General features: G+C 44.2%; 1 protein-coding gene across 1 annotated transcript; it reads left to right on the forward strand.

Annotated features, from left to right (window-relative positions):
• Positions 1-1,688: 1,688 nt before the first annotated feature.
• LOC109898851 (opioid growth factor receptor-like protein 1) lies at positions 1,689-9,162 on the forward strand. The gene is made up of 7 exons (XM_031835712.1): positions 1,689-2,254; positions 3,302-3,385; positions 3,564-3,642; positions 3,909-3,987; positions 6,411-6,477; positions 6,612-6,757; positions 6,865-9,162. Exons 1-7 carry the CDS (start codon positions 2,072-2,074, stop codon positions 7,370-7,372), a joined length of 1,146 nt encoding a protein of 381 aa, XP_031691572.1. The 5' UTR covers positions 1,689-2,071; the 3' UTR covers positions 7,373-9,162.
• Positions 9,163-12,581: the final 3,419 nt, after the last annotated feature.

Genomic DNA, 12,581 nt, shown 5'->3' on the forward strand with positions numbered 1-12,581 from the left:
CGACACAAAAAGATCCCACCATGTCTAACAAACAAATGATCTGTCGGCATTTATAAAATTCCACTGAAACTTCCTGTTTCCATCTCAGTTGTCTGGATTTTTTAAATACAATATGACTTTACTCGCATAAAAACTGTGTATGGAAACGTGGTTACTGTCATGTGGTGCTGAACTGCAGGATTGAAAGAGTTCGATATTGCCGCTGTCCAAGTTGCTGAATCTCCGACCACAATCTATTTGCTTGTTTGTACCTTCTACAAAGTAAACTAATGGGCTTATGCATTATTTCCAGATTAGAGTTTAGGGTGGGAAGGGAAAGGAAGTGGGGGATACTGGATAGCGTACATGGAAATGGCACTTGGAGATTAGTGCTGCAACCATTGAATTACATATTAGAACTCAACAAGTTATTTAATATGATACTGTGTATGTGGACGTAACAGGCTCTCTAAGGAGTCGAGACCTACGTTGCTATAGTATAATATATTACATAGGAAATGCTGCTCTCATGTGGTTGTGATTAGCATGACATTCTGGTTCCTGTCTCACTGAATGTTGACCTTTGTACATAACATTTGATGTCAGTTCTGTTGAATTTCTATTATCCTGTTCTGTTGTGTTCTATCAGCAACTAATGGTGCATTTGATTTTGATCCCTCTCCAACTCCAACACTGCTTGTGCAGGCTATGTCATGCTTTACCATGTTTGTCTCTGTGTTGCCATACATCAAAGCTCATCCCTTAAGAGGAATGCCCTCATATAAATGTCGATTTGAGTAGCAAATTGTGGCCTGTTGATTAGCCCACATAACTAGAAAAAACAGTGCACATAGTATGTCTGTGCTACACGGTGTGTGCGTTATAACCTACCAATAGACAGGCCCACGTGGCCAATTCCTACAACGATGGCTGCAGCTCCGATTAACTCGATGGAGGAGACTATGTCAGCAACCACGTTTGCATCCACAGTTTTTGTGAGTAAAGTCATACCGTCTAAAAATGAGTCATGACAGCTGTAATGGAAACAGGACGTTTCAGTAAAATTGTATAAATGCTGGCAGATAATTTGTTCATTTGACATGGTGTGATCATTTTGTGTTGGTAAAGTGTATGAGACGAGAAATGGGTGGAAATGCCTTTATGCGCAAATATTTATATAAAAAGCATCATATCAAAGTAAACTTGGAGTCACGCGATGATATGGTGTGTGGTCCTCCCACTATGACCCGGAAACCATGAGGTTTATTAGGCTATAGATTAAATAATTGATGATGAACTTCACAGGGTGGTGAAAGTGCCCTGTGATCTTGGTGCACCTTTCCAATAAATATAGAGGCTATTATTCTGCTTGACTGCCGTTTGACAAATAAAAATATTGTGCTTTTATCCATAATAATCTCATCATGTAGACTATACCTGCACAGCCTACCGCCACTGTGTCTGCTAAATGTTGGCTAGAGCGCAGGTGCCAAGACCAGAGTAGGTACATTTGTTGTTTAACGCAAAAGTGTTTCTGACAAAGCTATCTGTAGAGTTCAAAATGCAATGGAAACATATTGAACTTTAGATTTGTAGATTTGCACATGAGAACTAAAGCGAACACGTACATTGTGTGTACATTACGTCACGCACAGATTTTTTCCGCAAAAAGTCAAGTTGGTGTAAACACACCACTGGTAGGAAAATGCGCATATTTCCCTATGCGGATTCTAGAGTATTAGCTTGAAAATCTGTCGCCAATTGAATAGAAACCTAGCTATTGACCGAAAGGGAGAATGAGTACGTGTTCTCCATCTGACATTGAGGATCTCAGATGTGACACTGGTTAACCACTGTCCCAGTGTCGCGGAGCACGTGGTCATCTTTGGTCCTGATGCTGTGACCACTTTCCTCGGCACGCGCCGCGCATTTAGGGGTGTGTTCACGATGTACTAGCAAGTCTGGATCGGAATTTTCCTCAGCCTGCCATTTAAACGCCACACACTAACCGTGGCGCAGCAGGCCGACTGCACGGCAAAATATGTAGGCTAGAAGGACACAGAGGACGGCGCGACTCGGTGTAGGCGGGTAAATGGGAAATCTGATGGGCAGTTTGCGCTACAAGGAGCCGAGAACTGTGGAGGAATGCGACTCGACATGGGAGTCAGACTCGGAAAGCGAAGAGCAGCCGGGTGATGAGGACAGCGGGATATCGGAGTGTGTCAGCCGATTTGAGACAGGGAGATGCGGCGAACAGGCGAACATGTCCCCGAAGGTAAATAGGCTACCAACCAACTGGCACACAGAAAAGCAACCACACACACACACAATAGGAAGAAGAGTAGACTGCAATGAGCTAAATTAGAAAATGGAAATGGCACAGCTGCATAGCTGGCTCGCTGAAGATGTCAACATCCCAGACTATAATGTCGGGAAACCAAAATCAGGATTGTATGTAGGCTAGTAGCCTAGTTGAGGCCTATGTCCCAATGTATATGTCCTCAACGCATATGTTGTTGCCATGTCTACGCTACGTTCAATGTCATTGCCAGGTATCCAATTGATGTGGTCTTATGCATTGCCAAAAGTGGCAATCTTATAGCGCGTAATTCAATATCGTTCAGTTTTAACCAAAATGTTGTACATCGCTGTCTTGTTTTATGTCCTCGTTTCGTGTCCTCAATGTCCTGCATGAACACGCGGAGGGAGAGTAGGTTAGTGTTGCGCGCAAGTGAGACAGTGACCTGATAAAAGTGACCTAATTTTCTAAATACATAAAATATAATAGGGCCAAATAAGGGAGCCCATCTTCCATCGTTTGATTTGGGGGAAATGACACAGTATCCCCAAATCCTGGCTGTTTTCAGGTCTAGGCCTTTAGGCTTACTATTTTTTTTCTCAATTTGTTTTCTGAAAAATGACAATAGGCAACAACCCTACAACTTTGATGGGATGCATCCATGTTCACAAGTATAAAAGAGATAAACAACTATATGTGTTTGTAATGAGTCAAATGCCTTTATAATACCTTGATATGCTTTTATATGGTGCATTTTCCTTCATGTTATCCTGACTGTGAGTGCATTGGAAGCCTGCATGAAGTTAGAATTGCTTTCATGGAGAAGAAATTGGCAGATTATTATTCTACCTACACCAAAAATAGTTAATTCCAGTTCAGTTACGAACCCACTCAAGCCAGACATCTGCTATGCTGTTATGGGTTTGTGTGTCACACGGTTGATATCATTGTTGCTATCTATTTCAGTCAGTATTCATTCACTATTTTATTTCCTCTCTCTCTCTTATTCTCTTTCTATCATAGCCCTCTGACTCTAAATCCAGCACCAAGATGAAGAGGAGTTTTTATGCTGCAAAGGATCTTTACAAATATCGCCACAGCTATCCAGTACGGTGCACACACACACACACACACACACACACACACACACACACACACACACACACACACACACACACACACACACACACACACACACACACACACACACACACACACACACACACACATATACACACTAGCCTGATTTTTCCTGACTCTCCCTCCTCATCCTCTCCCTCCCTAGAACTACAAGGCGCCCCGGCTACCTAATGACTACCGCAACCTCCGCTTCTACCTGAACAAGATCCCTCTAATACCAGACGGTCAGCACACACACACACAGTAACACACAGTGACAAACAGCAACATACACCCGTCGGACACACAGCAGAGTGTTACTGGCTCATGGCTTAGAGAGTTTTGATTGGCCTTGGGTCATGTTTGAACAGAGTAGTCCAGAGGATTAAGAGCTGATCTATTGTTCAAACACTAGCCTGCACACACACACACACACATTTTATGCTGACCCCAAACAGGGCAGGCGTGTTTTCCTGTATTATTTATGTGATTGACCTGAATCCCTCTCTAGGTATCTTCATTGAGGAGATCCTGACCAAATGGAGAGGAAATTATGACAAGCTGGAGCACAATCACACCTACATACAGTGGTAAGAGGCCCTTTGAGGTACTATGGATGTGTGTGTTAGTGTGTGTGTGTGTGTGTGTGTGTGTGTGTGTGTGTGTGTGTGTGTGTGTGTGTGTGTGTGTGTGTGTGTGTGTGTGTGTGTGTGTGTGTGTGTGTGTGTGTGTGTGTGTGTGTGTGTGCATGTGCGTGTGTGATGCACACCTGTGACTACGTATCAGACCTGGGTTCAAATACGATTTGAGTTTTAGAACCAATCAATCACAGATTAAGTATTTGAAATGATTTCAAATAGAATTTGAACCCAGGTCTGTAACATATGTATGTTTGGACATAGAAATCTATCTCAACCTTTTTTTGCAGGAGCAGAAAGCAGAAAAGAGAACAGCAAAGTACAGCCAATGCTTTCTCTGACACAGACCTACATAACTTAGAGACCTACATAACACCAGGAGAAAAAAACATAGTCACACCACTGGGATTCACATATCCTGCCAATCTCACTTACTCCCTGCAGCGCCAACCTTATTATCTCTCACTTTCTCTCATACTCTCTATTCTGACAGAGCAGTTCATTAGCATAATATCAATTAGTGGGTGTCTAAGCAGCAGTGAGCGTGTGCAGACGAGTGGCTGTTGCTCATTGAATTTACTTACAGTGCCTTGCAAAAGTATTCATCCCCCTAGGCGTTTTTCCTATTTTGCTGCATTACAACCTGTAATTTAAATGGATTTTTATTTTTATTTCATGTAATGGACATACACATAATAGTCCAAATTGGTGAAGTGGAATGAAAAAAATAACTTGATTAAAAAAATTATAAAACATTAAAAACAGAGAAGTGGTTTGTGCATATGTATTCACCCCTTTGCTATGAAGCTCCTAAGTAAGACCTGGTGCAACCAATTACCTCCAGAAGTCACATAATTAGTTAGATTGCACACAGGTGGACTTTATTTAAGTGTCACATGATCTGTCACATGATCTCAGTATATATAAACCTGTTCTGAAAGGCCCCAGAGTCTGCAACACCACCAAGCAAGTGGAACCATGAAGACCAAGAAGCTCTTCAAACAGGTCAGGGACAAAGTTCTGGAGAAGTACAGATCAGGGTTGGGTTATAAAAAAATATCAGAAACTTTGAACATCCCATGGAGCACCATTAAATCCATTATTTAAACATTGAAAGAATATGGCACCACAACAAACCTGCAAAGAGAGGGCCGCCCGCCAAAACTCACGGACCAGGCACGGAGGGCATTAATCAGAGAGGCAACAAAGAGACCAAAGATAACCCTGAATGAGCTGTAAAACTCCAAAGCGGAGATTGGAGTATCTGTCCATAGGACCACTTCAAGGCTTACACTCCACAGTGATGGGCTTTACAGAAAAACAGCATTGTTTAAAGAAAAAAGAAGCAAACGTGTTAGATATTCGCCAAAAGGCATGTGGGAGAAGCCCCAAACATATGGAAGAAGGTACTTTGGTCAGATGAGACAAAATGTAGCTTTTTGGCAATCAAGGAAAATGCTATGTCTGGCACAAACCCAACACCTCTCATCACCCAGAGATCAGCATCCCCATTGTGAAGCATGGTGGTGGCAGCATCATGCTCTGGGGATGTTTTTCATCGACAGGGACTGGGAAACTGGCCAGAATTGAAGGAATGATGGATGGTGCTAAATACCGGGAAATTCTTGAGGGAAACCTGTTTCAGTTTTCCAGAGATTTGAGACTGGGACAGAGGTTCCCCTTCCGGCACGACAATGACCCTAAGCATACTGCTAAAGCAACACTCGAGTGGTTTAAGGGGAAACATTTAAATGTATTGGAGTGGCCTAGTCAAAGCCCAGATCTCAATCGAATTGAGAATCTGTGGTATGACTTAAAGATTGCTTTACACCAGCGGAACCCATCCAATTTAACGGAGCTAGAGCAGTTGTGCGTTGAAGAATGGGCAAAAATCCGGATGGCTATATGTGCCAAGCTTATAGAGAAATACCCCAAGAGACTTGCCTCTGTAATTGAAGCAAAAGGTGGCTCTACATAGTATTGAGTTTGGGGGAGCTAATAGTCATGCACTCCCAAGTTTTCTGTTTTTTTTGTCTTATTTCTTGTTTGTCTCACAATAAAAATATTTTGCATCTTCAAAGTGGTAGGCATGTTGTATAAAGCAAATGATACAAACCCCCCAACAAATACATTTTGATTTCCAGGTTGGAAGGCAACAAAATAGGAAAAATGCCAAGGTGGGGAATACTTTCGCAAGCCACTGTAATAAGAGACAGCAGTGGGAGAGAGATGCGCGTATAGAGGAAAAGAGGACAGTAGGGAAGAGCAAGAGAATAAAGACAGACAAGAGAGGACAGGGAGACTTGCATAGAAAAGTCAAGGGAAGAGAGTTAACCTCACTCTTTGACAGTCTTCTCTCTCTGTCTTTATTGCAGGCTTTTCCCTCTGAGGGAGCAAGGGCTCAACTTCTATGCTCAAGAACTCACTCAGGAGGAGATCAAGGTAAAGACAATAACAAGACTTAACCATGTGGTTTGACTGATCTGAAAATGTCAGTATGCCATCATGTTGTACAGGAATTTTGAATATTGGGGGATCTACTTATACTTCCGGCTGATCTTTGCTGTGTCCCATAGGAATTCCAAAGCACTCGGGAGGCCAAGCGGCGATTTCTGCTGGCATACACACTCATGCTGGATTTTTACGGGATCAAACTCCTGGATAAAAGTGGGAATGTCGCCCGAGCTTCCAACTGGCAAGAACGCTTTCAGCACCTCAATGAGTGAGTGGGAAACACAGGTGTACTTACACACACTCACACAATTTCTCTCTGGGTCTATAGCGAAGGTGGTTTGGTGATGAGTAACCTATCTCTCCCTCTCTCCCCAGGTCCCAGCATAACTATCTGCGGATCACACGCATCCTCAAGTCTCTGGGCGAGCTGGGCTTTGAGGCCTTCAAGGCTCCCCTGGTGCGTCTGCTGCTGGACGAGGCTCTGTGCCGGGGCACCCTGCCCAACATGCTGCACAGCACCCTAGAGTATTACGTCTACACCATCCGCCTCCGCTCCCACCGCCGCAGCCTGCTCCGGTACGCCCGCCAGCACTACCAGCCGGCCAACACCTTCCTCTGGGGGCCCCCGGCCAGGAGGAGAGGAGCTGAGGCAGGGCCAGGAGGCAGGGTGGCAGAACCCACCCCAGAGAGGGAGAGGAGAGGAGGAGACCCCCATAGGGCTTGTAGTCCACTTACAAAGAAGGACTCAGTGGGAGGGGGGGGTGGGGGAGGAGATGGGAAGGGAACCAAGGGCTATACCGTCTCCACCAAAACCCTCCAGGAGGGGGTGATGGAGAGGGGTAGGGGGGACAGGGGCAAGTACCTTGAGACTGTTCCACTGTAGGGAGAATAGTTTAGGGAAGATGTGGTGTATGTGTGTCTTGATGGATTGGTGGGTGGTTGGGGGGGTTATTGTAGCAATACTGGCCAATGCCATGTTTTTATGAACTCAAAAGTCGTAGCTAAGTTGTAGTAGCTAAGTTTAGTATGCAGCACAATCCTTAACGTTAAACTACTCTTGCAATGTTTTCTCTCTTGTCACAATGTCATTCTTCCTTTTGTGTAGATTGACTGCACTTGGTAATCCACTAATTGTACAGAACCTTCTATAGCCAAGCAGATCACATGTAGGGCTTAGCATACAACAAGCAGCCTGATCGGTTGGAAGTATGAAGCAAATAATCTGATAGGATATGAACAACTGCTTGAAAGGGCGGCTGCTGTGTGGAACCTTGCACCTTTGACAATCTGTCTTCCTATATGAAATAGCTCTGTTACTTCCTGAGCTGATCTTTCTGTTGACTGCTGAGCCTGGCGATGACGGTGAAACTTTGGCTGTCGGAATCCCATCTTCCTACACAAAGCCTTCTGTAGCTTTCCGAGCAGCCAAGCTAGTCAGACGCACAGGCTCATATGAGCTTTTCAGGTATACTGTAATGTGATTGATAATATGGGCTCAAGTATTAACACTGTAGCTATCAGTGTGTCGAGACTGTAGTGTGTGTGTGTGCTAGGCAATTTGTGTACTACTATCTGAAGTGCCTATTTTTCTATTCATCTTTTACTGGTTGATTGTGTGCCATTAGGGATGTGTGTGTACTTACCAGTGTTTGTGTTAAAGGGTGTTTTCGGGTATGAATGTGGTTACCTGATGGGTGCTAGCGAAAAGGTAGGATTTGCTTTCACAAGGACAGAACGTGACCATTTCAGTGTACCGGTATTCTTATAAACACGCAAATAACTTGACGGCAGCTTGACATAGCTCTTTTTTTGAATGGCACACATTTCACATGATTCACAGTAACGGGTGACAACAGTACGTGGCACTTGGGTCCTGAATCCTGGACCAATCTTTTGGGGACGTGCAAGACTTTAATTGGATCCGAATCCAGGATGGTGATATGCCTGTTTTTTTTTTATTGGGAAAAGAAAATGCATAACTGTTGAGTGTATGTAGATACAAATAAGCATTTATAGTAAAGCCTATACACAACTTATTATTCATACAGACAGATTTACTCACTCTTTCCCTCACCCATAAACCCATACACAATAGAGTATCTCGTCTTTGTATACAGTGCATATCTGTTTTTTGGGGATTTCTCTCTCTCACGCTCTTTCTCTTCCTACTCTTCATCTACCACTACTTCCGCAATTGCGAGAATTAAAGGAGGCTGAGTGGATGGCCTGAATCCAACTCTCTTTCTTTCTTGTTCTCTCTCATTCTGTCTCTCCTTATCTCTAGCCATACAGTTGGTTGGCATTGGCATACTGAAATAATGTGCCAATGAGGAAAAGTTAAAATGCCTAATTCTAATTTGGGAGGGGACGGAGGATTGGCACGAGAAACAGGAATGAGGAGAGGAACTAACCGTAAATCCAGTCTATGGAATGCTGGAAACTCTTCAAATGTTTTACTTCCATATACAATGTATAGTGGTCTGTTTCAGGGATAGATGCATCTCTCTCTCTCTCTCTCTCTCTGTCTGCGTCCACCCTTGTGACTGACTTGTCTTTGGATGTGTAAAGGTTCCATACATAAGTATGTTTTGTAACTTGTATCAATTCTTATGATTTGTATAGTAAGTGTATGGATAAATTTTTTACTGTATTAAAATATGGTCAAAAGGAAAAGACAATGTGTACTTTCTTGTGCGTATGTGTGTGTGTGTGTTGTGTGTAAGAGAGAGTATATGGGAGTAGAGAGCGCTGGTGGCAAGACCCTACAGACAAACCCAACCAGCTACATTTCTCATTGTTCGACATATACTAATGGCAAATGATATTGTCACCGTTAGATGTATAGAACATGTCTGTTCAAGCCATTCTATGAGCCTGACCTACTATGACCCCGACTGAACCCACGGTAGTTTACAAGACCAAAGAAGGCGAGTGTATAGACAGCAGCACACATATGAGTCCAAAGAGTGCTATGGATATCCAGAGTTATGGCAATTTCAGGTTAACAGTAGAGATTTTAAAACTTAAACACTCTGAAGTAACACACACAGGTTCGTGTAAATTAAAGTGTGTTGTGAGAAGAAAAATGCGTGTGATATGATGTGTGATCTTTCACATACACGCAAACACGCACACACATACACATGCAAAAGGCAGTTATACAATAAAAAAATGTCAAATACATTTCACAACAGATTTCGCAACACATTAGGTGTGTGCCCCGTCCACTACTCTACTACCACATATCTACAACACAAAATCCATGTGTACATGTGTGTATTATGCGCATGTTATCGTGAGTGTGTATGCATGTGTCTGTAACTGTGTGTGTGTGTATCTTCGCAGTCCCCGCTGTTCCATAAGGTGTATTTTTATCTGGTTTTTTTTCTTTAATCAAATTTTACTGCTTGCATGAGGAACTGGATGTGGAATAGAGTTCCATGTAGTCATGGCTCTATGTAGTACTGTGTGTTTCACATAGTCTGTTTTGGACTGTGAAGAGACCTCTGGTGGCATGTCTTGTTGGGTATGCATGGGTGTCCAAGCTGTGTGCTAATAGTGTAAACAGACAGCTTGGTGCATTCGACATGTCAATACCTCTCACAAATACAAGTAGTGATGAAGTCAATCTCTCCTCTACTTTGAGCCACGAGAGATTGACATGCATAAAAAATATGCATAAAAAACATAGTATTAATGTTAGCTCTCCATCTACAGTACCAGTGAAAAGTATGGACACACCTGCTCATTCAAGGGTTTTTCTTTATTTTCACTATGTTCTAATGGTTACTATGTAACCAGAAAAGGGTTAAACAAATCAAAATATATTTTATATTTGAGATCCTTCAAAGTACCCACCCTTTGCCTTGATGACAGCTTTGCGCACTATTGGCATTCTCTCAACCAGCTTCATGAGGTAGTCACCTCAATGCAAATGGTCTGGGTAGCCAGTTGACTAGATGTTCGGGAGTCTTATGGCTTGGGGGTAGAAGCTGTTCAGAAGCCTCTTGGACCTAGACTTGGAGCTCCGGTACCGCTTGCCGTGCGGTAGTCTATGACTAGGGTGGCTGGCGTCTTTGACAATTCGTAGGGCCTTCCTCTGACACCGCCTGGTATAGAGGTCCTGGATGGCAAGAAGCTTGGCCCCAGTGATGTACTGGGCCGTTCGCACTACCCTCTGTAGCACCTTGCGGTCGGAGGCCGAGCAGTTGCCATACCAGGCAGTGATGCAACCAGTTAGGATGCTCTCGACAGTGCAGATGTAGAACCTTTTGAGGATCTGAGGATCCATGCCAAATCTTTTCAGTCTCCTGAGGGGGAATAGGTTTTGTCGTGCCCGCACTGTCTTGGTGTGTTTGGACCATGTTAGTTTGTTGGTGATGTACACACCAAGGAACTTGAAGCTCTCAACCTCCTCCCCTCCAGCCCCGTCAATGAGAATGGGGGCATACTCTGTCCTCTTTTTCCTGTAGTCCACAATCATCTCCTTTGTCTTGATCAGATTGAGGGAGAGGTTGTTGTCCTGGCACCACAAGGCCAGGTCTCTGACCTCCACCCTGTAGGCTGTCTCGTTGTCGGTGATCAGGCCTACCACTGTTGTGTCAATTGGCAAATTTAATGATGGTGTTGGAGTCGTGCCTGGCCGTGCAGTCATGAGTGAACAGGGAGTACAGGAGGGGACTGAGCACGCACCCCTGAGGGGCCCCTGTGTTGAGGATCAGCGTGGCGGATGTGTTGCTACCTACCTTTACCACCTGGGGTGGCCCGTCAGGAAGTCCAGGATCCAGTTGCAGAGGGAGGTGTTTAATCCCAGGGTCCTTAGCTTATTGATGAGCTTTGAGGGCACTATGGTGTTGAACGCTGAGCTGTAGTCAATGAATAACATTCTCACGTAAGTTTTCCTTTTGTCCATGTGGGAAAGGGCTGTATGGAGTGCAATAGAGATTGCATAATCTATGGATCTGTTGGGGCAGTATGCAAATTGGAGTGGGTCTAGGATTTCTAGGATGATGGTGCTGATGTGAGCCATGACCAGCCTTTCAAAGCACTTCATGGCTACAGACGTGAGTGCTACGGGTAGGTAGTCATTTAGGCAGGTTACCTTAGTGTTCTTGGGCACAGGCACTATGGTGGTCTGCTTAAAACATGTTGGTATTACAGACTCGGACAGAGAGAGGTTGAAAACGTTAGTGAAGACACTTGCCAGTTTGTCAGCGCATGCTTGCAGTACACGTCCTGGTAATGCATCTGGCCCCTTGGCCTTGTGAATGTTGACCTGTCTAAAGGTCTTACTCACATCGGCTGCGGAGAGCGTGATCCCACAGTCTTCCGGTACAGCTGGTGTTCTCATGCATGTTTCAGTGTTATTTGCCTCGAAGCAGGCAGAGAAGTAGTTTAGCTCGTCTGGTAGGCTCGTGTCACTGGGAAGCTTTCGGCTGTCTTTCCCTTTGTAATCTGTAATGGTTTGCAAGCCGTGCCACATCCGACGAGCGTCAGAGCCGGTGTAGTACGACTTGATCGTAGTCCTGTATTGAAGCTTTGCCTGTTTGATGGTTTGTCGGAGGGCATAGCGGGATTTCTTATAAGCTTACGGGTTAGAGTCCCGCTCCTTGAAAGCGGCAGCTCTAGCCTTTAGCTCAGTGCGGATGCTGCCTGTAATCCATGGCTTCTGGTTGGCTTATGTACATACGGTCACTGTGGGGACTACGTCATCGATGCACTTATTGATGAAGCCAATGACAGATGTGTACTCCTCAATGCCATTGGAGGAATCCCGGAACATATTCCAGTCTGTGCTAGCAAAACAGTCCTGTACCCTAGCATCTGCTTCATCTGACCACTTTTTTATTGATCTAATCACTGGTGCTTCCTGCTTTATTTTTTTGCATGTAAGCTGGAATCAGGAGGATGGAATTATCGTCAGATTTGCCAAATGGAGGGTGAGGGAGAGCTTTGTATGTGTCTGTGTGTGGCTTAAAGATGGTCCAGAGTTATTTTTCCTCTGGTTGCACATTAAACATGCCGACAGAAATTTGGTAAAATTATATACAGGGGGTACCGGTACCAAGTCAATGTGTGGGTGTACGGGTTAA

Source organism: Oncorhynchus kisutch, linkage group LG11, assembly GCF_002021735.2.
Source record: "Oncorhynchus kisutch isolate 150728-3 linkage group LG11, Okis_V2, whole genome shotgun sequence".
Lineage (NCBI taxonomy): Eukaryota > Metazoa > Chordata > Actinopteri > Salmoniformes > Salmonidae > Oncorhynchus > Oncorhynchus kisutch.

Bases quoted from the DNA above. Each gene is read 5' to 3' on its own strand.
- LOC109898851 (XM_031835712.1), top strand. From the start codon at position 2,072: ATGGGAAATCTGATGGGCAGTTTGCGCTACAAGGAGCCGAGAACTGTG. The intron at 3,643-3,908 runs GTCAGCACACAC...ATCCCTCTCTAG, and splicing joins GATCCCTCTAATACCAGACG to GTATCTTCATTGAGGAGATC. The intron at 6,478-6,611 runs GTAAAGACAATA...TGTGTCCCATAG, and splicing joins TCACTCAGGAGGAGATCAAG to GAATTCCAAAGCACTCGGGA.